The sequence below is a fragment of the Heterodontus francisci genome, chromosome 9 (genome assembly GCF_036365525.1).
Source record: "Heterodontus francisci isolate sHetFra1 chromosome 9, sHetFra1.hap1, whole genome shotgun sequence".
Taxonomy (NCBI): domain Eukaryota; kingdom Metazoa; phylum Chordata; class Chondrichthyes; order Heterodontiformes; family Heterodontidae; genus Heterodontus; species Heterodontus francisci.
In genome coordinates, this window is record NC_090379.1 from 118,720,623 (window position 1) to 118,746,568 (window position 25,946).

The 25,946-nt window shown below is 44.6% G+C and overlaps 1 protein-coding gene across 6 annotated transcripts in view; it reads right to left on the reverse strand.

The window, feature by feature from the left end:
• The window catches only part of dpf3 (double PHD fingers 3), a 137,349-nt gene that overhangs the window by 25,454 nt on the left and 85,949 nt on the right, over window positions 1-25,946 (reverse strand). For 3 of the 6 annotated variants that reach the window (XM_068039790.1, XM_068039789.1, XM_068039791.1), the window contains exon 8: window positions 5,947-6,075. In XM_068039790.1, coding sequence (XP_067895891.1) covers window positions 5,947-6,075 — 129 coding nt within the window. Of the gene's footprint in view, window positions 1-2,140; window positions 2,839-3,099; window positions 4,106-5,946; window positions 6,076-25,946 lie in introns of those variants that run through there. The other 3 variants (XR_010975752.1, XR_010975751.1, XM_068039792.1) reach the window with 3 other exon arrangements.

The window sequence follows — 25,946 nt, forward strand, 5'->3', positions numbered from 1 at the left end:
TAGAGAGAGAGAGAGAGGGTGGGGGGAAGAGAGAGAGAGAGGGGGTGGGGGGGTGAAAGAGAGAGAGGGGGTGGGGGCGAGAGAGAGAGAGAGTGAGGGGGGAGAGAGAGAGAGAGTGGGGGGGGGAGAGAGAGAGAGTGGGGGGGGAGAGAGAGAGAGAGTGGGGGGGGAGAGAGAGAGAGAGTGGGGGGGAGAGAGAGAGAGAGAGAGTGGGGGGGAGAGAGAGAGAGAGAGAGTGGGGGGGAGAGAGAGAGAGAGAGAGTGGGGGGGAGAGAGAGAGAGAGAGAGAGAGTGGGGGGGAGAGAGAGAGAGAGAGAATGGGGGGAGAAAGAGGGGGTTGGGGGGGTGAGAGAGATAAGGGTTGGCGGGGGGGGCGAGGAGAGAGAGAGGTAGGGGGGAGAGAGAGAGGTAGGGGGAGATGGGGGGGCGGGGCGAGATGGGGGGGGCGGGGCGAGATGGGGGGGGCGGGGCGAGATGGGGGGGCGGGGCGAGATGGGGGGGCGGGGCGAGATGGGGGGGGCGGGGCGAGATGGGGGGGCGGGGCGAGATGGGGGGCGGGGCGAGATGGGGGGGCGGGGCGAGATGGGGGGGCGGGGCGAGATGGGGGGGCGGGGCGAGATGGGGGGGCGGGGCGAGATGGGGGGCGGGGCGAGATGGGGGGGCGGGGCGAGATGGGGGGGCGGGGCGAGATGGGGGGGCGAGATGGGGGAGGCGAGATGGGGGGGGCGAGATGGGGGGGGCGAGATGGGGGGGGCGAGATGGGGGGGGCGAGATGGGGGGGGCGAGATGGGGGGGGCGAGATGGGGGGGCGAGATGGGGGGGGCGAGAGGGGCGGGGCGAGAGGGGCGGGCGAGGGGGGCGGGGCGAGAGGGGCGGGGCGAGGGGGGCGGGGCGAGGGGGGGCGGGGCGAGGGGGGGCGGGGCGAGGGGGGGGCGGGGCGAGGGGGGGGCGGGGCGAGAGGGGGGGCGGGGCGAGAGGGGGGGCGGGGCGAGAGGGGGGGCGGGGCGAGAGGGGGGGCGGGGCGAGAGGGGGGGCGGGGCGAGAGGGGGGGCGGGGCGAGAGGGGGGGCGGGGCGAGAGGGGGGGGCGGGGCGAGAGGGGGGGCGGGGCGAGAGGGGGGGCGGGGCGAGAGGGGGGGCGGGGCGAGAGGGGGGCGGGGCGAGAGGGGGGGCGGGGCGAGAGGGGGGGCGGGGCGAGAGGGGGGGGCGGGGCGAGAGGGGGGGCGGGGCGAGAGGGGGGCGGGGCGAGAGGGGGGCGGGGCGAGAGGGGGGGCGGGGCGAGAGGGGGGGCGGGGCGAGAGGGGGGGCGGGGCGAGAGGGGGGGCGGGGCGAGAGGGGGGGCGGGGCGAGAGGGGGGGCGGGGCGGAGAGGGGGGGCGGGGCGAGAGGGGGGGCGGGGCGAGAGGGGGGGCGGGGCGAGAGGGGGGGCGGGGCGAGAGGGGGGGCGGGGCGAGAGGGGGGGCGGGGCGAGAGGGGGGGCGGGGCGAGAGGGGGGGCGGGGCGAGAGGGGGGGCGGGGCGAGAGAGGGGGCGGGGCGAGAGAGGGGGCGGGGCGAGAGAGGGGGGGGGCGAGAGAGGGGGCGGGGCGAGAGAGGGGGCAGGGCGAGAGAGGGGGCAGGGCGAGAGAGGGGGCAGGGCGAGAGAGGGGGCAGGGCGAGAGAGGGGGCAGGGCGAGAGAGGGGGCAGGGCGAGAGAGGGGGCAGGGCGAGAGAGGGGGCGGAAGGGGGGGGCGAGAAGAGAGGCGCAGACCGACAGTGAGAGAGACAGACAGACAGAGAGAGAGAAAGAGAGAAAGAAAAATTGTAGCCAAAGAGGGGAAGGGAGTAAAAGGCCTAAAGAGAGAGTGAAAGAGGGGAGAGAGAGAGAGAGAGAGACAGACAAAGACAAAAAGCATTTAACTGAGCATTAACCCTTTCGCTGCTGGGCAGGGTTGCTGTGTATTCAGCTTGTCTGCTATTACAATATTTTAACAAGCTGCAACTACATAACTAACCAGGGTCTACAGCATTCCAAGCACAAAAAAAATCATTTTCAACCCAATATTAATTGAAAGTTCAAGCTACATACAGTCAGAAATCAAAAAAGGAAAAATGCCACAAGTAAATTGGACAAAATGAGACCAATATGCAGTTTATTTTATTTTAACAAATAAAAATTTTCTAAGCTCAGCAGCATTTTAATCCAGTTTATAAAGAACTTTTTTTTTACATTTAACGTACAACAAACAATACCATCCACTTGATGGTGACAATACCATAACTTCATCACAAAGGGTTGGGGAGAGGGATTACAGCAAATTACAATGAAACTAATCAATAAATAGAAAGTAAGGACTAGACTTCCAGACAGCCTAATAGACACACCTGACACTTACCACATCCACTGCAGCAATCCTGAGATTCAATCAAATGGCTTTGACAACAAAATTGAGCAGAGTTGATTTCAGTTTTTTTTAAAAAAAAGAGTTCATCAGTAAAACTAGCTAGCATATTCATCATTAAAAATGATGCCATTCTTAGAGAGAAAAAAATAAGATCTACATAATGTCAGTTTTTTTTGTTGCTAAATTTCAATATTGCTAAAGACAAGAATTGTTCAATATATTTTCACACATTTCCCTCCCAAAAATTTGAAGACCAGCTCAGCTGTGGGTCTAAAATTTCAAAATCTAATTCACAATGAAGTCGTTCTTCATACTGCACATGCTCAGTGCCCTCCTGAGGCTTGGTCACATCAATGAGGTGCGAGGAGGCAATATTCCACCGGCAACATGGTCACAATTCATTTCCTTCCTTCCTTTCTGGAAGTGGCTTGCATGGTAATCACCGACATCCAGGAAACTCTGTGGTGAGGAATGGTAAAGGAAAGCTGTTTGTTTAGAAGGCTGCATGCTGCTAAAGAAAGTTTTCTTACAGGGCACAATTTGGTGCATTAATAAATTTCAGAACAATACAGCTGCAACTTTAATATGGAATACATGACCTGCCCAGCCCACAACGGTTACACCAACAAGGCAAAAACCATTATTACAAATCATGCATTTAAAAAAAAAGTTTTTTTTTTTGCTTAAAAGTGAGTTAAAACAAAAGCTGTGCACACATACCTTGCAATGCAATTGATGACCTCCTTTTAAATTAACAGGATGAAAAAGTTGCTGCTGTCATTCTATTTCTGCCATCAGAACATTTGCCTACTGATGTGGTTTCTTCATCAGATGCAACCAGAATGTTCTAGCACTTTAACAGCAGAAGAGCAATTCAGCTGAACAAAAAAAAAGGTCAACAAAAAAAAACACAGGTCCCTGAAGGACAGGCAGAGTTTCCTTTTCCTTTAAAAAAAATTAAAACTGTTTTTAATAAATTCCACTTCCTTCAGTTCATCATATAGTGAATTTCATTGCCATAAAACCTTAGAACTGCAGGTGCAAGAGGTGTAGAATAGAGCCTGGAGACCATGTTTCCACTGGCGAGGAGCTTCGATGTTATGTGCATGGCGAAAGTAGGTCAGGACAAGACAACTTTGCTTACTGGAGGGAGCTAGTTGACTTAAAGCCATTGCACTTTGTAAGGGCAAGTCCATTTAACTCAGTGGTATCGCCCACAGTACATCAGATCCCTTTGACCCCACTCAGCAAGGTAAGGTGGTCAGTCAAATGTCTTTTTAAAAAAAACACAAATCACGAATCAAATGTAATCCTGATCATCTTCAATCAGAGTTAGAGATTCTCTTGTTTACTGATGAACGAATAAAAGCATCGACTCTGCTCAGTTTCAACAGCCCAGTTTCACATAAAAACAGGTCTAGATTCAGCAGGAGATTTTTGGCTACAAAAGCCTTCATTGTTGTCAAGGTCATTCATTAAATCTCGCCCGTATTTTTTTTTTGTGTGTGTGCTAGCAGGTATTCCCCATAATCGCATATTTAGCCGCTGCACTTGTTATCTGCATCATTACTAGCAGGCGAATGAACGCTTTTGTTCGATAGCAGTTCATCGATATCGTCGTCGTCAAAGCCATAAAACGTGGAAGTGTCACTTTCAGACGTTGCACCAAACAAGTCCTCTGCACTGCGCAAGTCCAGATCCTTTACGACTCCTTGTCCCAAATAAGCTAACATGTATGATGTACATATCAGCACATGGGTTCAGCAATACACACACACAAAATGAAAAATAATAAAAAAAATCAATCATAGATCCTACCTCTCAAACATACAAGATCTAAGCTAGCAAGAATCCTCAATTCTTAACCTCAGACCCTGCTATTTCTGTTACTAATCAGTCAGCGAAAGGGTTAAAATCTAACCATGAGATTACAACAAACATAAATCCCATTTAACTTTATTGGTTTGGAACCAAATAGAAAAATATGACAATTCCCTGAAACGAAATTAACCACATTATTTTTAAAAACATAGCATATTTGAAACCACAATCAGTTTTGCTGCATAAATACTTCAGGTTCAAACTAGTGTTTCTTTTATAGAAATAATATTTGGAGAAACAGCTGGTAGAAATTCACAACATCCCGAAGTTATCAAGACATATTACATTTCAAAATATGCGGACACTTCAGTCTGTTTTTAATTCTCATGTTTTTCTTAAAAGAAACACCTATGATTTAACTAATTAAAAAACAAAAAGATGCTGGGAATACACAGTATGACTGACATCCAAAAAGACAGGAAGATTGGTTAAAGCCCGAAGATCAGTTCTGATACAGGCTATGTTCAGAATGTTGCCCTGTCTTTCTGTCTCAGGTGTTGATTTGCCTTCTGTGCTTTTCCAGCATTTTTCTGAATTGATTTCATATATTTGGTGTGTTTATGTTCTTCTATTCCCACTTCTATCAATGAGTTGAGAGGTGCAACAATAACAATGAAAGAAGGCTGCAATTCACATTCATATAACCTAAATAGCAAATACAACATTTGACTTGTACAAGTAACCCCAGTAACATTTTCAGGAGGGTTGGGGGAGTCGGTGGGGGGGAGTCGGTGGGGGGGTGGGTGTGGGGGAGCAAGGAAGAATAGCTAAACCTCGGAAAGAAGAATATAAGATGGGAAAATCTGTGCATGAATTGAATTGCCACAGTTTTATTTTAACACTGAACAGAAAGGCAGGTGGTGGGGGTGGGAGAATATAATGCAAAAAAAATTATCATTGCTGTTTTTAGAATGAACTTTGGTGCAGTGTTACAGTACTTATTAACGAATGATTTTCACTGAGGGCAGTGCGGTAACGGTGAAGAATCAGGGATAGGAGCTTAAAAACCAAGTTAAACAGGATCCTTGGTCTATACTGCAAACTACTTTTAAAAAAGCTTGTTGTATTCTACCTGGTATTCTACCCAATTAAACAAAAAAAAACCGTTGAGGTAATTAGGCGCCAAAGTTCCGCTCACTGTCAAATAGTCATTAACCACAGAATTAGTGTGAAGACTGAAATGCTATTCTTATTATCTGGCAATTTAAAAATCTGATCTATTTGCCAAACAAACGCTTCGACAAATAGTCTATTGAACAACATTTTTTTTTTTAAAAGTACTAACATGATCCTTCTAAAAAAAAAACTCAATTAGCATGATGTTTAATCTGCAAAACTAATAATCTCAGGTTGCAGGTTTTGTATTTGCTCCCAGTCCTGTATGCTTAGCTCATTATCAGCAAAATCTAGCATCACTAATGCACTCGAAACCCATTTCAACTATTGGCACAAATCTGGTGCAGCATGGCACGTCAATTTAAAGAAAGCTGCACAATTCTCTCCTCAGGGCATTAATCAATTTTGTTCTGACAATGCTGCAGCAGCACTATGTGCCTCCTGGATCCCAGAGTTATCAGGCATGTACGGAAAGCAGCAGCAAGAACTGATCTAATCGGCAGCAGTTTCAGATCAAGTCAATGGATTCATCTTAAAGTTCATTTGACAGAATTCCATGAATGCACCTACCGGAGCGCCCACAGTCTGAACATGAGACCAGCTCTTCAGCCCTGCCTGTCTTCTTGTTCATGTTCGACCCACCAAGACAGAAGTCACAGTAATTATTGGAAATGACCATCCCATCTGGCCCTTTCCGAGCTGTATAAATATCATGGGTATAAAATTAGAATGTGAGTTCTCAAACAACCAATTACCAAATTAAACCATAATTGCACAGAAACCACTTAGAACCCTGCCCCCCCCCCCCAAAAAAAAAACTGTCTTCATCGTTATTCTCAATTCAAGCATACACTCATGTTAACAGAAAGAAAAGGGGGAAAAAGCAGAGATTACCGAATATTGCAAGTTTAATGTTTCTCTTAAAAAAGCATATTAGTGGCACAATGATTTTTCGCCAATCTTCTCCTCTTTGGGAGATGATTTCTGGCACAGACAGTGGCAGCTCACCATGTGCTCACTAACCTACACTGGCTCCTGGTCCGGCAACACCTCGGTTTTAACATTTTCAACCTGGTTTTCAAATCCCTCCATGGCCTCATCTCTCCGAATCTGTATAATCTCCCCCAGCCCTACAACCTTCCGAGAGTTCTGCACCCCTCCAATTCTGGCCTTGTACATCCCCGATTTCTGTTACTCCACCATTGGTGGCCATTCAGCTGCCAAGACCCTAAGCTCCAGAATTCCCTCCTTAAACCTCTCTCTACCTCACTCTCCTCCTTTAAGATGCTTCTTAAAACCTACCTCCATCTGTTCTAATATCTCCTGGTAAGGCTCGGTGCGAAACCTTGTTTAATAAAGCTCCTATGAAGTGCTTTGAAAACTGTACGACAGAAGTGTAAGGGGAGAGCCAACTGCGAAACAGCCCTGACAACCAATTTTATCTGCAGCACCTGTGGAAGAGTCTGTCACTCTAGTATTGGCCTTTATAGCCACTCCAGGCGCTGCTCCACAAACCACTGACCACCTCCCGAGACAAGGAGGCCAAAGAAAGAAGAAAGGCATTATACAAATGCAAGCTGTTCTCGTTGGGCAGAGATTAAAGAGGCAGCGGCAGCAAGTCAGAAAGCAGAGAGTAGTGCAAAATGGCTGTTTTTCAGTCTTGAGGGCAATATATAGCACAGCCCCACTCCTCTTTTTGATATACGTTAATGACCTGAACTTGGGTACACAGGGCATAGTTTACAGATGACACAAAGCTTGGAAATGCAGTCAACAGTGAGGCGGTAACAGACCTCAGGAGGACATAGACATACTGGTGAAATGGGTAGGCACATGCTAATGAAATTTAACAGAAGTGTGAAGTGATGCATTTTTGTAAGAAGAATGAGGAGAGGTAATATAAACTAAATGGTACTCTCAAAGGGGGTGCAAAAACACAGACACCTGGGGATGCATGTACACAAGTCTTTGAAGGTAGCAGGACCTATGGAGAAGGCTGTTAAAAAAGCATAGACTTTATAAACAGTGTTAGAAGACGCGATATTAACACCCACCCCACCAACTGATGGCAGAAAGTTGGGGGGGGAGGGGGTGGGTGGTTATGAAGTGAAATGCATGGAACCCGACCCCAATGCGCCTGCCACTAGTTTTATGGCAGCGGATATAGAGGTGTCAGCATGTCATTCAATGGAGAAGTGGAGTACTAAACTTATAAATTAGTTTCCTACTCTTCAATTGCTGGAGATTTTTCCCAAGTGTCCCGAGCTATGGCCTTCTGCCACACGTGCTCCCTCTCACTTGTTGGTCGAGGAGAGAGCTACAATATGTTAATGAGGTCCTGCCATTAAGATCATCACCTCCTCTTCGACCAGGGGTTGTTGGGTTCTGCGACTTCTCCCATATCCTCCTACTGTCATGTAAACACTAAGCCAAGGAAATTATCTTTATAAATCATTGGTCAGGCCCCAGCTAGAGTATTGTGTCCAATTCTGGGAAGCACACTTTCGGAAGGATATCAAGGCCTTGGAGAGGGTGCAGAGGAGATTTACCAGTATAGTATTTTTATTTATTTATTTTTAATTTATAGATACAGCACTGAAACAGGCCCTTTGGCCCACTGAGTCTGTGCCGACCATCAACCACCCATTTATACTAATCCTACATTAATCCCATATTCCCTACCACATCCCCACAATTCTCCTACCACCTACCTACACTAGGGGAAATTTACAATGGCCAATTTACCTATCAACCTGCAAGTCTTTGGCTGTGGGAGGAAACCGGAGCACCCGGCGGAAACCCACGTGGTCACAGGGAGAACTTGCAAACGCCACACAGGCAGTACCCAGAATCGAACCTGGGTCTCTGGAGTTGTGAGGCTGCGGTGCTAACCACTGCACCACTGTGTAAAATAAAAAATAAAAATAAAAAAGTACTAGGGATCAGGGGCTTCAGTTCTGTGGAGAGCCTGGAGAAGCTGAGTTTGTTCTCCTTGGAGCACAGAAGGTAAAAGGGCAATTTAATAGAGGTGTTCAAGGTTATGAAGGGAACAGAGAGAGAGAGACTAGGAGAGAGAGAGAGAGAGAATAGAAGACAGAGAGAGAGAGAAAAAACATTTCCACTGGCACAAGATTGGTTAACAAGACACCATAGATTTAAGGTAATTGGCAAAAAATCCAGGATGGAACACGAGGAGATTTTTTTTTTTAAACCCAGTGTGTTGTGATCTCGACTGCAGAGCCTGAAAGGGTTGTGGAAGCAGATATAATAGAAACTTTAAAAAGGGGATGGCATAAATACTTGAAGTGGAAAAATGTAGAATATTGGGAAAGCCAGCATATGCTGTATGGGTCAAATGGCCTCCTTCGGTGCTGTATCATTCTATGATACAGAAAATGGTTCAGTATTTCTTTCAACAGAAAAAAAAAATTGAAAAGGTGGGGGGAAAAAAAAGGGAGATGGACAGTAGGATAATGGGCAGGTGCTCTAATTGGCAGAATGTGTCCTGCCAGGATCTGCGTTGGGGCCTCAACTATTCACTGTATTCATTAATGATTTAGATAACGAAATACAACACCATGGAGCCAAATTTGCCGACAATACAAAGCTAGGCAGCATTATAAGCAGTGGAGATTGAAGCATAAAATTACAAAAAGATATCGATAGATTACGTGACTGGGCAAAACTGTCGCAAATGGATTTCAGTTTAGCCAAATCTGAGGTCCTCTACCTTGGACCCAAGGAGCATAGAACAAGGTACTTTCTAAATGGTGAAAAACTAGAAACAGTGGAGGTCTAAAAGGACTTAGGGGTCCAGGTATAGAGTTTAGTTAAAAAAAAATCACAAATGCGGCAGTCCTCTCAAGGCAGAGCTCCCAAGTATGTTGTCACTAATCAAACAGAAGCGTCATCAGTGGATCGGACAAGCCCGCAGGGTGGAATATGATTGCATACCCAAGGACCTTCTGTATGGTATGGTAGTGGGGCCAGGTGACCAGTGGGGTGCCCAAAACTGTGCTTCAAGGATGCTTGCAAGCATGACATGAAGGCCCTAAATATCAACTGTCGCACCTTGGAGTCACTAGCTGGTGAACGAGGGAAATGGCGACACATCCTGTGGACTAGTGTGTACTATCACAACGACCAGTTGCTACAGCAGCTTGGCAACAGGCACCATGAAATATACCACACACGGCACTTGGCAGCTTCACTTACAGCACTTGTGGTAGAACCTGCCTCTTAAGGATGGACCTTCACAGCCATCAGCAAAGGTGCACCAAAAGAAGACACCCCACCTAAATGGATTGTTTGCTGCGTGTCGATCATCTTTTGTAGATGGAAGGATGCCAAAATTTTGACTGCAAACAGCAATGGATGCTGGGTCAATTGTTAATTTTAAAGTGAGGTTGATAGATTTTTGTTAAGCAAAAGTTATTAAGGGATGGGGGCAAAGGTGGGTTTATGTAGTTAGGTTGCAGTGCAGCCATGATTTCACTGAACAACAGAACAGGCTCGAGGGGCTAAATGGCCTCCTCCTGTTCCTGTGTTCCCATATCCATTACATCACTAAGACCACCAATTTAATCCTCTGCATCATGCGAATCCTCCCCTGCCTCAGCTCATTTGCGACTGAAATCCTCATCCATGTCTTTGTTACCTCTAGGTTTGACTATTCCATCACACACCTGGCTAGCCGCCTATTTTCAACTTTCTATAAGTTTGAGGTCTTCAAAATCTCTGCTGCACGTGCCCTAACTCCCACCAAATCCTGTTCACCTATCACCCCATGATCCCTGACCTAAATTGGCTCCTGTTATAATCCCCTGGATTTTAAAACTCTCATTCTTGTTTGCAAATCCCTCATGTCCTCACCTCTCCCCATCTCTGTAATCTCCTCCAGCTCCACAACCTTCTGAGATCGGAGTGTGCTCCTAAGGCTGGCCTCTTGAGCACCCCCATTTTAAATTGCTCCACCATTTGGTGGCCATATCTTCAGCTGCCTGGGCCCCAAGATCTGCAGTTTGCTCCCTAAACCTCACTGACTCTCCATTTCTCTCTCCTCCATTAAGATACTCCCCAAAACCTAACTCTTCGGCCACGCTTTTGGCCATCTACCCAATATCCCATGACTTGGTGTTATGACTGAGACAGAAGGAGTGCACTGTTTTTCTAGTTCCACTTCTCCACAGGTCACAACATACATTTAAATTTTTCCCAATCCCTGATATGGTCAATTATAGACCCGATTTCTATCCCAGAATAAAATATACCAACCAGGTTTCTTTAATAAACAATAAAACTATCAGTTTATTAGAAAACAAGTCTTAACCAGTAACGAAGCAAAGCATAAACAGACTGAAATATAAAAGTTCCCTTTTTAACTTAGCCCTCCCCCCACACCGAAAATTAGAGAGATTTACTCTTTGGAGCTCTATTACAAAACGACAGAAAGAATACTTTGGCCAAATACTTGCTAATTCTTGAAGAAAAAAAGAAGATATGGAAAGATGTCAGATGTATTTTGCTTTGGCTTGGCATCCCAAATATGCGTAATTGGCTGTCACTGGAATCTTCCTAGAACTGTTCTTGTTTGGCGACGTTGAAGATCAGTTTGGGCAGGCTTTCCAGGAAAAATGCAATAACGGGGTCAGGCAGTTTCTTACACGTGCTTCTCAGCACTTCTTTAAGAGATGGAAAAGTTGGCAGGCTTTATTTTTTTTTAAAAAAGAGATGGAACAAGCTGATTTGGGATCTGCTCCCTTGGCAAGTTTTCTTCAACTGTCTTTATAACATTGCCCATATCCCAACTCACTTCAAAACCAAACCAAAAACATCTCAGGAGTCAAGCCTGACACACTTGTGCTTGCTTATCCCGCTCCTGACGATTGACAAATAGTTTGCAGTGCATCTTGTAGACGGTACACACTGATACCACTGTGTGCCAATGGAGGAGGGTGTGAATGCTTAAGGGCTGCTTTGTCCTGGATGGTGTCGAGCTTCTGGACTGTTGTTGGAGCTGCACACATCTGGGCAAGTAGAGAGTATTCCATCACACTCCTGACTTATGCTTATGCATAGTGGACAGGCTTTGGGGAGCCAGTCCACCATCTCATTGCAGTATTTCCAACCTCTGACCTGCTCTTGTAGCCACAGTATTCATGTGGCTGCTCCAGCTCAGTTTCTGTCCAATGGTAATACTCAGGATGTTGATGGTGGGGGATTCAACAATGGTAATGCCGTTGAACATCAAGAGTAGATGGCTAGATTCTCTCTTGTTGGAGTTGGTCATTACCTGGCACTTGTGTGTCGCAAATGTGACTTGCCATTTATCAACCCAAGCCTGAATGTTGTCCAGGTCTTGCTGCATATGGACACAGACTGCTTCATTATCCGATGAGTTGCAAATAGTACTGACCATGGTGCAGTCATCAGCAAACGTCCCCACTTCTGACTTTATGATGGAGGGAAGGTCATTGATAAAACAGCTGAAGATTCAGCTTTTTTGTCCATGTTTGGACCAATGCTTTAATGAGTTCTGAAGCAGAGTGTTCCTGGTGGACTTCAAATTGAGCATCGATGAGCAGGTTATTGCTGAGTAAGTGTCAATGACACCTTCCATCACTTTTCTGATCGAGAGAAGACTGATGGGCTGGATTGAATTTGTCCTTTTTTACGGACACATCTTCAATGGAGTAAGAATGGAGCTGGGGGTGAATAAATTGGGAGTCAAAAGTTAGCAGGAAAATCGGTAGCTGAACAACCTTCAAAGAAAAAATAGTTCGGGCACAGTCAAGGTATGTTCCCTTGAAGGGGAAAGGTAGGGCAAACAAATCCAGAGCACCCTGGAAGATAAAAGAGGTGGAGATTGAGATAAAAAAGAAAAAAAAGTGTGCTGATGACAGATGTCAGGAAGAAAATACTATTGAGAATCAGGTTAAATATAGAGGGGAAGTGAAAAAGCAAATAAGAGAAGCAAAGAGAGAGCATGAAAAGAGACTGGCAGCTAGCATTAAAGGAAATCCCAAAGTTTTCTATAGGCATCTAAATAGTAAAAGGGTGGTAAAAGGAGGAGTGGGGCTGATTAGGGACCAGAAAGGGGATTTACACATGGAGGCAGAGGGCATAGCTGAGGTATTAAATGAATACTTTGCATCTGTCTTTACCAAGGAAGATGATGCAACCCAGGCAGTGTTGAAAGAGGAAGTAAGTCAGACACTAGAGGGGTTTAAAATTGATAAAGAGGAAGTATTAGATTGGCTGTCTGTTAAAGTGGATAAAGCACTGGATGAGATGGGTGGAAATCGCAGATGCAATGGCCATATTTTTTCAATCTTCCTTAGACTTGGGGGTGGTGCCAGAGGACTGGAGAATTGCAAATGTTACACCCTTGTTCAAAAAAGGGTGTAAAGATAAGCGCAGCAACTACTGGCCAGTCAGTTTAACTCCTGTGGTGGGTGAACGTCTAGAAAAAAATAACTCTGGACTAAATTAATAATCACATTAATCGCAGGTTAATTAAGGAAAGCCAGCATGAATTCCTTAAGGGAAAAACATGTTTAACTAACTTGGAGTTTTTTTGAACAGGTAACAGAGGGTTGATGAGAGTAATGCTGTTGATGTGGTATACATGGACTTTCAAAAGGCATTTGATACAGTGCCACACAATAGACTTGTGAGCAAAATCATAGCTCATGGAATAAAAGGGGCAGTAACAACATGGATATGGAATTGGCTGAGTGGCAGGAAACAAAGTGTAGTAGTTAATGGATGTTCTTCAGGCTGAAGGAAGGTTTGTAGTAGAGTTCCCTTGGAACCCTTGCTTTTCACGATATATATTAATGACCTAGACCCTGGTGTACAGGGCACAATTTCAAAGTTTGGAGATGATATGAAACTTGGAAGCATTGTGAGCTGTGAGGAGGATAGTGTAGAACTTCAAAAGGACATAGACAAGTTGGTGGAATGGGCAGACAGGTGGCAGGTGTAGTTCAATGCAGAGAAATGTGAAGTGATTCATTTTGGTATTAAGAACATGGAGAAACAATATAGAATAAAGGGTACAATTCTAAAGGGGGTACAGGAGCAGAGGGACCGAGGTGTATATGTGCATAAGTTATTGAAGGTGACAGGACACATTGAGAGAGCATTTAACAAAGCATACAGTATCCTGGGCTTTATTAATAGAGGCATAGAGTACAAGAGCAAGGAAGTTATGTTGAAGTTGTACAAGACACTAGTTCGGCATCAGCTGGAGCATTGCATCCAATTCTGGGCGCCACACTTTAGGAAAGACATGAGGGCATTGGAAAGTACAGAAAAGATTCAGGAGAATGGTTCCAGGGATGAGGAACTTCGTTTATGAAGATAGATTCGAGACGTTAGGGCTGTTTTCCTTGAAGAGAAAGCTGAGAGGTGATTTGATAGGGGTATTCAAAATTATTAGGGGTCTGGACAGAATAGATAGGGAGAAACTGTTCCCATTTATGAAAGGATAGAGAACAAGAGAACACAGATTTAAAGTATTTGGTAAGAGATGCAAAAATGACATGAGGAAAAACTTTTGCATGCAGAGTGTGGTTAAGGTCTGGAATGCACTGCCCGAGTGTGGTGGAGGCAGGTTCAATTGAAGCATTCAAAAGGGAATTAGACATTTATATGAAAAGGAAGAATGCGCAGGGTTACGGGGAGAAGACGGGGCAACGAAACTGAGTGAACTGCTCTTTCTAAGAGCCGGTGTGGACACGATGGACCGAATGGTCTCCTTCTGCACTAACAATTTTGTGATCTGGGCAATTTTCCGCTTTGTTGGGTTGATGCAGTATTGTAGCTTGGAACAGCTTGGCTGGGGCATGGCTAGTTCTGGAGCACAAGCTTTCAATACTACAGCCAGGATACTGTCAGGGCCCATTGGCTTTGTAGCATCCAGCACCTTCAGCCCGTTCTTGATATCACGTGGAGTGAATCGTATTGGCTGAAGACAGGCATCTGTGATGGTGGGGACCTCAGGAGGAGGCAGAGATGGGATCATCCACATGGCACTTCTGACTGAAGATGGTTGCAAACGTTTCAGCCTTGTCTTTTGCACTGATGCGCTGGGCTCTGCCAACACTGAGGATGGGGATGTTTGTGGAGCCTCCTCCTCCAGTTAGTTGCTTAATTGTCCACCACTATTCATGACTGGATGTGACTGGTCTGGAGAGCTTTGATCTGATCCTTTGGTTGTGGGATTGCTTTGCTTATTGCATGTTGCATCTGCTGGTTAGCATGTAAGTCCTGTGTTATAGCTTCATTTGGTTGGTATCTCCTTTAGATATGCCTAGTGCTCCTCCTGGCATGCTCTCCTGCACTCCTCATTGAATCAGGGTTGGTCCCCTGGCTTCATGGTAATGGTAGAGTGAAGGGTATGCTGGGCCACAAGGTTACAGAAATAAAAACAAGAAATGCTGGAAATACTCAGCAGGTCTGGCAGCGTCTGTGGAGACAGAAGCAGAGTTAACGTTTCAGGTCAGTGACCCATCTTCTGAACTGGCAAATATTAGAAACGTGAAAGGTTTTAAGAAAGGTTACAGATTGTGTACGAATACAATTCTGCTGCTGCTGATGGCTCACAGCGCCTCATGGATGCCCAGTATTGAAATACCAGATCTGTTCTGAATCTATCCCATTAAGCACCATGCTGGCGCCACACATGATAAAGGGTGTCCTCAGTGTGAACAAAGAACAGTACAGCACAGGAACAGGCCATTCGGCCCTCCAAGCCTGCGCCGATCTTGATGCCTGCCTAAACTAAAACCTTCTGCACTTCCGGGGACCATATCCCTCTATTCCCATCCTTATTCATGTATTTGTCAAGATGCCTCTTAAACGTCATTATGCCTCTTAAACGTCATTATCGCACCTGCTTCCACCACCTCTAGTCTCCACAAGGACTGCGCGATGGTCAATCCTACCAATACTGTCATGGATAGATGTATTTGTGACAGACAGATTGGTAAGGACGAGGTCAAGTAGGTTTTTACCCTCTTCTTGGTTCTCACCACCTGCCACAGGTCCAGTCTGGCAGATATGTCCTTCAGGACTCGGCCAGCTTGGTCAGTACTGCTCCTACCGACTCATTCTTGGTGATGGATATTGAAGTCCCCCACCCAGAGTACACACTATTCCCCTACTACCCTCAGTGTTTCTTCCAAGTAGTGTCCAACATGGAGGAGTACTGATGCATCAGCTGAGGGAGGATGGTAGATGGTAATCAGCAGGTGGTTTCCCTGCCCATGTCTGATCTGATGTCATGAACTTCAATGTTCAGGACGCCCAGGGCCACTATCTCCTTACTGTACACCACTGTGCCACAACCTCTAATGGGTATGCCCTGCCAAAGGGACAGGACATACCCAGAGATGGTGATGGTGGAATCTGGGACATCGTCTGTCAGGTATGATTCTGAAAGTATGATTATATCATCCTGGTACCTGAATAGTCTGTGGGACAGATCTGCCTAAATGTTACTGAGAAGGACTTTGCAGGATCGAGTGGGTGGGTATTGCCTTTGTCATGTCCAATGCTAGGTGGTCATACTTTGTGTTTTGTAATCGTTGCATAGCGGTTGGATGCAACTAAGTGGTTTGCCAGGCCATTGCAGAGGACACATGCATGCACACCAAGGTTCCCACATTTTTTTTTTTTAAAGCATTAACTACTTGCCTTGCCACCTTCAAATATTTTTGTACATAAGCCACAGGTTTCTCTGTTCCTGCACCTTCTTTAAAATCATTTTCACAAAGGGTCAGCAGGAAAGTAATGAGGTGCAAAGAGAGATTAAAGAAAACTTGAGGGATATCAAAGGTAACAGAAACTTTTTAATAAATTTATTAAGAAGAGTGATATAGAGGAATGTGGTCCTATTAAATAGGGGTGCGGAGCACTAAGTATCTGTTTCCAGAGTGAAGGAAAACAAAATACCAGTGGAAGTCTAATAATAAATCCTCTAAGAAAACATGATAATGGAGAAAATAATGGGATTTAAGATAAGCAAATCTCCAGGACCTGCTGGTTTTCACCCCAAATTGATAGAAATAGATGAGGAAATTGAAAATAAATTAGTCAGTTTTCTAAAGCTCTCTAGATTCAGGAATTGCACCTATAGGCTAGAAAATTGCTAGTGTCACTCCATTTATAAAGGAAGGGGGGTAGGGAAAAACCAGGTAACTACAGATCTGTCAGTTTAACATCAAATGTGGGGAAGTTACTGGAATCTATTAGCAGACTGAGTGACTGAGCACTTGGACAGGTATTAGTTGATCAAAGAGAGTCAGTATGGTTTGTGATGGATAGGTCACATCTATCTAATCTGTCGGGAATAGGGGAGCGTCTGTGGGTGTTGTCTAAATGCACATTTGGATGGCATTTGGCAAAGTTCTGTAAAAGAGATTAGTAGAAAAGCAGAGACTGCACAAAATTGGAGATTGTCACATGACATGGGTTGGTAATTGGTTGTGAGGTAGGAGTCAGTCATTATGCCACAGGAGGCCGCCATTTGGCCCATCGAGTCTATGCCAGGGGATACAGGAGGGAGAAAAGAAACATGGTCTGATTGGCAGAATGTGACAAGTGGCATTCCCCAGGGATCTGTTAAAATAGCCTCAGCTTTTCACCATATTTATAAATGACCTGAATGAAGGAATGGAGTGTTGTCTATTCAAGTTTACAGATGACATTAAGTTAGGAGCCACAGTAAATTGTGCAGATAGGAGCATAAAGTTACAAATGGACATAGACATACTAAGTGAGTGGGCAAAACTGTGGCAGACTGAATTCAATGTGGGATAACAACAGGCTATTCACTTGGATTTAATCAAAAAGTTAATCCTTTCTCCGAAGAACAGACAAATCTATAATTCTTTAAATTGGAATATCTTCTTAATGTGGGAGACTAAGAGCTGTGGAGGAATAAAGGGACTTGGGCATCCAGATGCACTAATGACTAAAAGCTAATGCACAGGGGTACAAAAATACTCAAAAAGGTCAATGGAATTTTGGCCGATATCTTGAGAGGCTGGAATGCAAAGGAGAGAAAGTTATGTTATAGCTGCAGGGAGCCTTGGTCAGACACCTGCTAGAGTACAGTGTTCAGTTTTGAACCTTAGAAGATTGATCTGCCTTGGAGGGAAGGAGTGCAGTTTCACCAGAATCATACTGGTGCTTTGAGTTAAATTATAAGGACAGATTGCCTAAACATTCCTTGTATTCCCGAGTATAGAAGAATACGGGGCAACCGGATTGAGGTATTTAAAATGTTAAAAGGATTAGACAGAGTAGGTGCAGAAGGTATTCCATCTCATGAGGGAAATCAAATACAAGGAGACATAAAAAAAAATTAGAGCTAGGCAATTTAGGAGTGAAATCAGGAAACACTTTTTCCACAAAATTGGTGGTGCAAATCTGAAGTCTCAAATCTCAAAAATGAGCCTGGGGGACAACTAACATTTGCTAAGACTGAGATGAATGGATTTGTGTTGGATGAGGGAATATAATGGGACATGTAACAAAGGAGAGTAAATGGAGCTGAGGTACAGATCAACCACGATCCTCAGAGCACTCTTTGGTTCAGTTGATGAACACACACCACCATGCTACATAGCTAGATCCATACTGGTAGAAATGGTTCAACAAATCTCGGAAATTTTTATTGCACAATATCAGTATATTACTATTACAACTAATTTCCGGTCAGCTCAGCAGTGAGAATTGGGCCCGATGATCCCTTCCGTTGTCAGTTCTGAACTTGTCTCACCACTGTAGTCACCTGTGTCCCCTTCTGTGACAACTGACTCCTGCCATTGCCTATTCAGTGGTTCCTTGGTCTTCCTGGGCTACTTGCTCAGTGCACCTCTGTACGCAGGGCCATGACAAGTATTCTACTGCTTTCATTCAAAACCATCACAGTCTTCCGTTTAAACATTATTTCTAATCTAAGTCATGTCCTTATCATATCATTCTTCACTTCATGGATACCCCTAGTATTCTTCTCAATGATCGAATCGCTGGTGTCAGTATCGTTCGCTCAGAAAGCTCTCTCGTGTTTCAGGGCTCAAGTCCATGTAATGTGGGGATAGCCATTGCTTCATAAACTCTCACCTTTATTTTTACTCAAAATATCTTTAGCCTTCCATTTCCTACATAATCTTTCAAAAGTAGAAGCAAATCAAATCCTCCTTTTGATGTGTTCGTCACAACTCCCATTCTCTGACACTAACTCAACAAAGGTATACAAACTCTTCCACCAGTTCAACTGCATCACCTCCAAGGTGCAACGTATACATCTTCCTAATGGTTCTCATATATGACCTTTGTCAGCCTTGGCTCAGTTGGTAGCACTCTCGGCTGAGTCAGAAGATTGTGGGAGCTTGCTGTGCACAAAGTGGCTGCCACATTTCCAAAACCAAAATTTTCTGCTCTCCACATACCCCTGACCTGTTAGTCTGCAGATCTTTTTTAGATGGTGCTATAAAGGCCACTGTGTCATCAGAAAACCCGAGATTGCTAAAAATCTTGCCACTTAAGAGACATCAATATCACCTTTTAGAAGATTCATTGCTGTCTCTAGGACACGATTAAATAAATCAGGAAGCAGTGTGAATTTTTATCTCACCCCAACCTAAACCATTCCGTTAGCTTGCTATCCACTCTAACTGGGCCTATATACTGTTTAATAAGGAATAAAAGACTCCCCTAGTGTCACAGTTAGTAAAGGCAACACCAATACTGAAATCAAGGATGATATTACAGGCCTGATCGACATAAGAAATAGGAGGAGTAGACCATATGAACCTGCTCTGCCATTCAATACGAACATGGCTGATCTTCACCTTCAACTCCACTTTGCCACCCACTCCCCATATCCCTTGAATCCCCGAGACCCCAAATACCTGTAACTCAGCCTTAAATATGTTCAACAATGGAGCATCCACAACTCTCTGGGGTAGAATGTTCCAAACACTCAACGCTGAGTGAAGAAATTTCTCCTCTTTTCAGTGCTAAGTGATCAACCCCTTATCCTGAGACTGTGGTTCTAGATTCCCTAACCAGGGGAAATAACCAGTGTCTACCCTGTCAAGCCCCTTCAGAATCTTGTAGGTTTCAATGAGATTACCTCTAAAATCCAGAGAATATAGACCCAATTTACTCAGCCTATCATAGGACAACCCATTGGTCCCAGGGACCAATCTAGTGAACCCTTGCTGTACTGCCTCCAATGTAAGTATATCCTTCTTTAAATATGGAGACCTAAACTGTGCACAGTACGCCAGGTGTGGACTCACCAAAGCTCTGTACAATTGTAGCAAGACTTCTTTATTCTTGTACTCCGATCCCCTTGCAAAAGAGGCCAACATGCCATTTGCCTTCCTAACTGCTTGTTGTCCCTACATGTTACTTTACACGAGTTCTTGCACGAGTATGACCAACTCGCTCTAACATTAACATTTACAAGTTTCCCAGTCTATGCTAAGTTAGAGCAGCAGTAAAGTCTGTCCAGTTGACCTCAGCTCCCCTTGGTTGGGAGAATACCAGGGATCCTGCACGTAACCATAACCCAATGATCCATGCTAGGGAGGACTGAGTTTCCTTTGTGATGCTCTGCACACAAGATAGCCTGCTGACACTCACTGCCAAACTTACATAAGAACTGGAAACCGAGATGAGGTACTCTTGAAGCCTAAAATAAAAACAAAAATTGCTGGAAATCCTCAGGAGGTCTGGCAGAATCAGTGGAGAGAAGCATCTGATGAAAGGTCACTGACCTGAAACATTAACTCTGCTTCTCTCTCCACAGATGCTGCCAGACCTGATGAGTATTTCCAGCACTTTTTGTTTTTATTTCAGATTTCCAGCATGTGCAGTATTTTGCTTTTATTTTACTCTTGAAGCCTATCCCTGCATACAGAGAAATGGGGAAAAACACACAATGAGCACTCAAACAGAGCCAAAACAGAAGGGCATCAACATTAACTTAAAGTTCAAATAAGTAAAATCAATGCATTAACACGATCCATTTAAAATAAAATCCCTAACCCAATGTGAGATTTTACTATTGAACCAATTTGTCATCTGCCAGCCAACATGGATAAACACACTAAGAAAACGGGGGAGTGACCCATTCCAACATTCCAGACCCCAATTTGAATTCATTGTAAAATAATCACACAGCCAACACATCATTTAAAAAAAGACTGCCTGTCATATAACTCTTCAAGGTTACTTCAAGATATCTGTTACCAGATAGTTCAATAACCATCAGTCTCTGCGTCCTTCTCGAAGCCTGCCTATCACTGCAAGCATTTGTGAGCTGCATTGAATTAGGGTAATAAACACACAATGCACGTGTACAGATCTTCAATCTTCAGTTGCAGTATCAAGTCCTTTTGGCCATGGGTTACTTGATTCCCACCATTAAGTTAAACTGCTTTCAATTTTAAATGTGTACCCTTAAGTAGGTGAATGCCATGTCAGCCTAATCAGCATAACAGACAACAAATCCAGATCAAATTACAAAATTAGTTATTAGAGAGAGATGGAAATTCTAAGGATAAAGACTGTGAATGTTAGGGACTTGCTGCTACTTCTTCACACATCAAACAGACATTTAAGGGCTCCCACCATGAACACCCAATGAGACTGGAATTAGGTGTCCTCCAGTATTCAAACGGGGATGCTGGACTTCAGGAATTCCCGGCAGTCAGCAAATCTCTGTACAACTTAAATATATGTTTCTGCAAAGACAGCACTGTTGCCCGTCTGGCTCTGTTGGTCAGCACAGTGTTCTGAGGTGGAACGTAGATGTACAGACAATGCTTCAATAAACACATAAGCGAAGAAGGTGGAGTCTGTTAACTAGCACAGAAGGAATTTTTGACTAATTGCATTCCAACAATATCCAGATTTTCTGTGGTAATGACAGTGAAACTGCCAGCATTCGCTATCATTACTCCCCTGAAACTGACAGCAACTTCAGGAGTTTGGACACGTGCAGAACAAATGCTGAAATCCAGAAGTCGCTGTCAGTGAGTGCACGGTCCCCCAGAGGGTGCACTGCAGAGGTTCCCACAGACTGCAACTGTGATGAAATATAGGTATAATAGGGATAATTAGGAAAGAATATAGATAATTAATACATATACTTAATTAGTTAAAATTCAGATATAATTAATACATTACACTTTAGGAATAAAGATTCATTTAATACAATGAAAGTTTGAATAAATTGTCAGTTAAGATTCACTGGATTCTCTTTTAAGAGCAGAATTAAAAATTCATGATTTTCTTTAGTTAAAAAAATCCATCCCAATGTTATATTGGCATTTATAAACTAATTAGAAAATGTGACATATTGTACATGGTACACACTGATAACTATAATTCTAATTAGCTGATATAGACAAGACTATCTGAAGATGATGGTACAAGGTAGCACCAAAGATCCATTACGAATGATCATAAAATGGCACATCACTTACAAAAGAAAAAGATGCCATGTAACCCCAAGTTGACCCAAAAAGAAAAAAAACTGTTACAGCACAACATTTGTTTGAAAAGCTTTTAAAAATAAAAGACATTTATGAAATTACGTAACCAATAAAACAAAGTCATAGTGTTACTATAAAACACTACAAACATTTTGACCAGATAAATTCGCACAACCTCATAAGGGAAATCTCAGCAATTAAATAATTAAGAATAATCGTGACTGATACAACCATATATGGATAAAGAAAGAAAGAAAGAAAGAGAGAGGAACATTCACAGAAAGGTAGCACCCACATTTGCAAAGGATGAGCTAATTGATAAGAAACAGTAAAAATGAGAGAATTTTGATTCAAAAAATTAGAAGTATTGAATTCCTGAACAATACTTCGCACAGTGGCGCAGTGGTTAGCACCGCAGCCTCACAGCTCCAGCGACCCGGGTTCAATTCTGGGTACTGCCTGTCTGGAGTTTGCAAGTTCTCCCTGTGTCTGCGTGGGTTTCCTCCGGGTGCTCCGGTTTCCTCCCACATGCCAAAGGCTTGCAGGTTGATAGGTAAATTGGCCATTATAAATTACCCCTAGTATAGGTAGGTGGTAGGGAAATATAGGGACAGGTGGGGATGTGGTAGGAATATGGGATTAGTATAAATGGGTGGTTGATGGTCGGCACAGACTCGGTGGGCCGAAGGGCCTGTTTCAGTGCTGTATCTCTAAACTAAACTAAACTAAAACCCATGATCAAGGAGGCTGACTACATGACAAGAGAATTCTACTCTTAAACAGTGCTTTGTCTGGTTAAGGAGGCTTACTCGGGTAATTTAAGGTAACAGTTTACTTTGAATTTTGATGGATATTCTAAGATACTTAACTGCAACATTGTCATAATTGAACTTTTTGATTCTATTTTAGAAATAAGATTATGTTTTCCATCTTTTAGTAATGTTTTATGTTGCGATATACTTAGCCACTTAAAGTGCATTGCATGTTCAATTCTTCAATAAATTTATAAATAAGTTAGTAAATCGTCTCAAGTAGTATTCTGTAAACAACAAGAACCCCTCTTGGTATCTCCTTAAGTGGGGAGATACGTATTGAAGAGAGTCTCCCAGACCCTTATAATATCTGGGATATTTATGACCTAGCTATCAATTAATTTAAAAATAGGCTATCGGAAAGATTGCAATATTCTCTGTTGATTTCTTTATTTGAGGGAGAGCTAGTTCAGTTCTTCAGACCCAAACAAGTGTCTGTGGGAATCTGTCGGGTTTAAACTTCATTGAGGGAGATTAGCAGAGGAGTATGCTTGATGTTGTTTAGCCCTTATAGTGGGGGTTAAGGTCATAAATCACAATCTCCACTGTAATCATAAATTGACAAGAACTACACTAGCACTGTTGGTCTGTCTGTAAAAACCCTTGAAAAAGTTACATCTTGTTGAATGAGATGTAACTAGGCTTTTAACAGTATTTAACTTCATAAATTGCTAGTCCTGAAAAGTTAATTTTATATTTGTGAAATGTCAAAATTCTCCACAAGAAAAAATCCTCTGATTTTCCAAAAACAATTTTTAAAAAAGTCAGTTTAATGTTATTTTATCTTAAGTGCTTTTAACTTCCTGCTTTGCTATATCTGAATACTTCCATTTGATTGGTTGCCTTCCTACTTGCTGACATCACTGCTGATACATGGGATGACATCCACAAGAACAAGGAGCAGGAATAGACCACATGGCCCATACAGACTGCTCCGCCATTCCAAGTGATCATGGCTGATGTTAGGATTCAACTCCCCTTCCCGGCCCACTCACCATATCCCTTGATTCCCTGAAAGACCAAAAATCTGTCTATCCCAGCCTTAACTGTATTCAAAGATGGAGCATCCCCAACCCTCTGGGGTAGAGAATTCCAAAGATTCACAACCCTTTGAGTCCTCTCAGTCCTAAATGATCGATCCCTTATCCTGAAATTGTGCCCCCATGTTTTCGAGTCCCCAAACAGCAAAAACAATCTCCCGGTGTCGACCCCATCCAGCCCCTTCATAATCTTGTATGGTTCAATGAGATCGCCTCTCATTCTTCTAAACTCCAGAGAGTATAGGCCCAATTTACTCCCCTCGATTTGGCACCAGATTTATACTGCCATCAGGAAAAGGGAAATTTCCACATTAAAAATTACTAGATCACTGTGGGCAGCTTTCGTTGAGGCTAGCAACAAGCATCCTTGCTTTGCCACGGACTACAAAATCCAGGCTAAACAGGTTTATAGAACTTAAGACACCAATAACCCAAACTTCATTTTAAAAAAAAACTGAATCTTCTTCTTTGGCCTCCTTGTCCCGAGAGACAATGGGTAAGCGCCTGGAGGTGGTTAGTGGTTTGTGAAGCAGCGCCTGGAGTGGCTATGAAGGCCAATTCTAGAGTGACAGACTCTTCCACAGGTGCTACAGATAAAAGTGGTTGTCGGGGCTGTTGCACAGTTGGCTCTCCCCTTGCGCTTCTGTCTTTTTTCCTGCCAACTGCTAAGTCTCTTCGACTCGCCACACTTTAGCCCCGCCTTTATGGTTGCCCGCCAGCTCTGGCGATTGCTGGCAACTGACTCCCATGACTTGTGATCGATGTCAAAGGACTTCATGTCGCGTTTGCAGACGTCTTTAAAGCGGAGACAAGGACGGCCGGTGGGTCTGATACCAGTGACGAGCTTGCTGAACAATGTGTCCTTGGGGATCCTGCCATCTTCCATGCGGCTCACATGGCCAAGCCGTCTCAGGCGCCGCTGGCTTAGTAGGGTGTATAAGCTGGGGATGTTGGCCGCCTCGAGGACTTCTGTGTTGGAGATACGGTCCTGCCACCTGATGCCAAGGATTCTCCGGAGGTAGCGAAGATGGAATGAATTGAGACGTTGCTCTTGGCTGACGTACGTTGTCCAGGCCTCGCTGCCGTAGAGCAAGGTACTGAGGACACAGGCTTGATACACTCAGACTTTTGTGTTCTGTGTCAGTGCGCCATTTTCCCACACTCTCTTGGCCAGTCTGGGCATAGCAGAGGAAGCCTTCCCCATGCGCTTGTTGAATTCTGCATCGAGAGACAGGTTAATGGTGATAGTTGAGCCTAGGTAGGTGAACTCTTGATCCACTTCCAGAGTGTGGTCGCTGATATTTATGGATGGGGCATTTCTGACGTCCAGTCCCATGATGTTCGTTTTCTTGAGGCTGATGGTTAGGCCAAATTCTGTGCAGGCAGCCGCAATCCTGTCGATGAGTCTCTGTAGACACTCTTCAGTGTGAGATGTTAATGTAGCATTGTCAGCAAAGAGGAGTTCCCTGATGAGGACTTTCCGAACTTTGGTCTTTGCTCTTAGACGGGCAAGGTTGAACAACCTGCCACCTGATCTTGTGTGGAGGAAAATTCCTTCTTCTGAAGACTTGAACGCATGTGAGAGCAGCAGGGAGAAGAAGATCCCAAACAGTGTAGGTGCGAGGACACAGCCCTGTTTCACGCCACTCAGGATAGGAAAGGGGTCTGATGAGGCACCGCTATGCTGCATTGTGCCGTTCATATTGTCATGGAATGAGGTGATGATACTTAGCAGCTATGGTGGACATCCGATCTTTTCTAGTAGTCTGAAGAGACCACGTCTGCTGACGAGGTCAAAGGCTTTGGTGAGATCAATGAAAGCAACGTAGAGGGGCATCTGTTGTTCACGGCATTTCTCCTGTAGCTGGCGAAGGGACAACAGCACGTCAATGGTCGATCTCTCTGCTCGAAAGCCACACTGTGCCTCAGGGCAGACACGCTCAGCCAGCTTCTGGAGCCTGTTTAAAGTGACTCGAGCGAAGACTTTCCCCACTATGCTGAGCAGTGAGATTCCACGGTAGTTGTTGCAGTCACCGCGGTCACCCTTGTTCTTCTAGAGGGCGATGATATTGGCATCGCGCATGTCCTGTGGTACTGCTCCCTCATCCCAGCACAGGCAAAGCAGTTCGTTCAGTGCTGAAAGTACAGCAGGCTTGGCACTCTTGATGATTTCAGGGGTAATGCCATCCTTCCCAGGG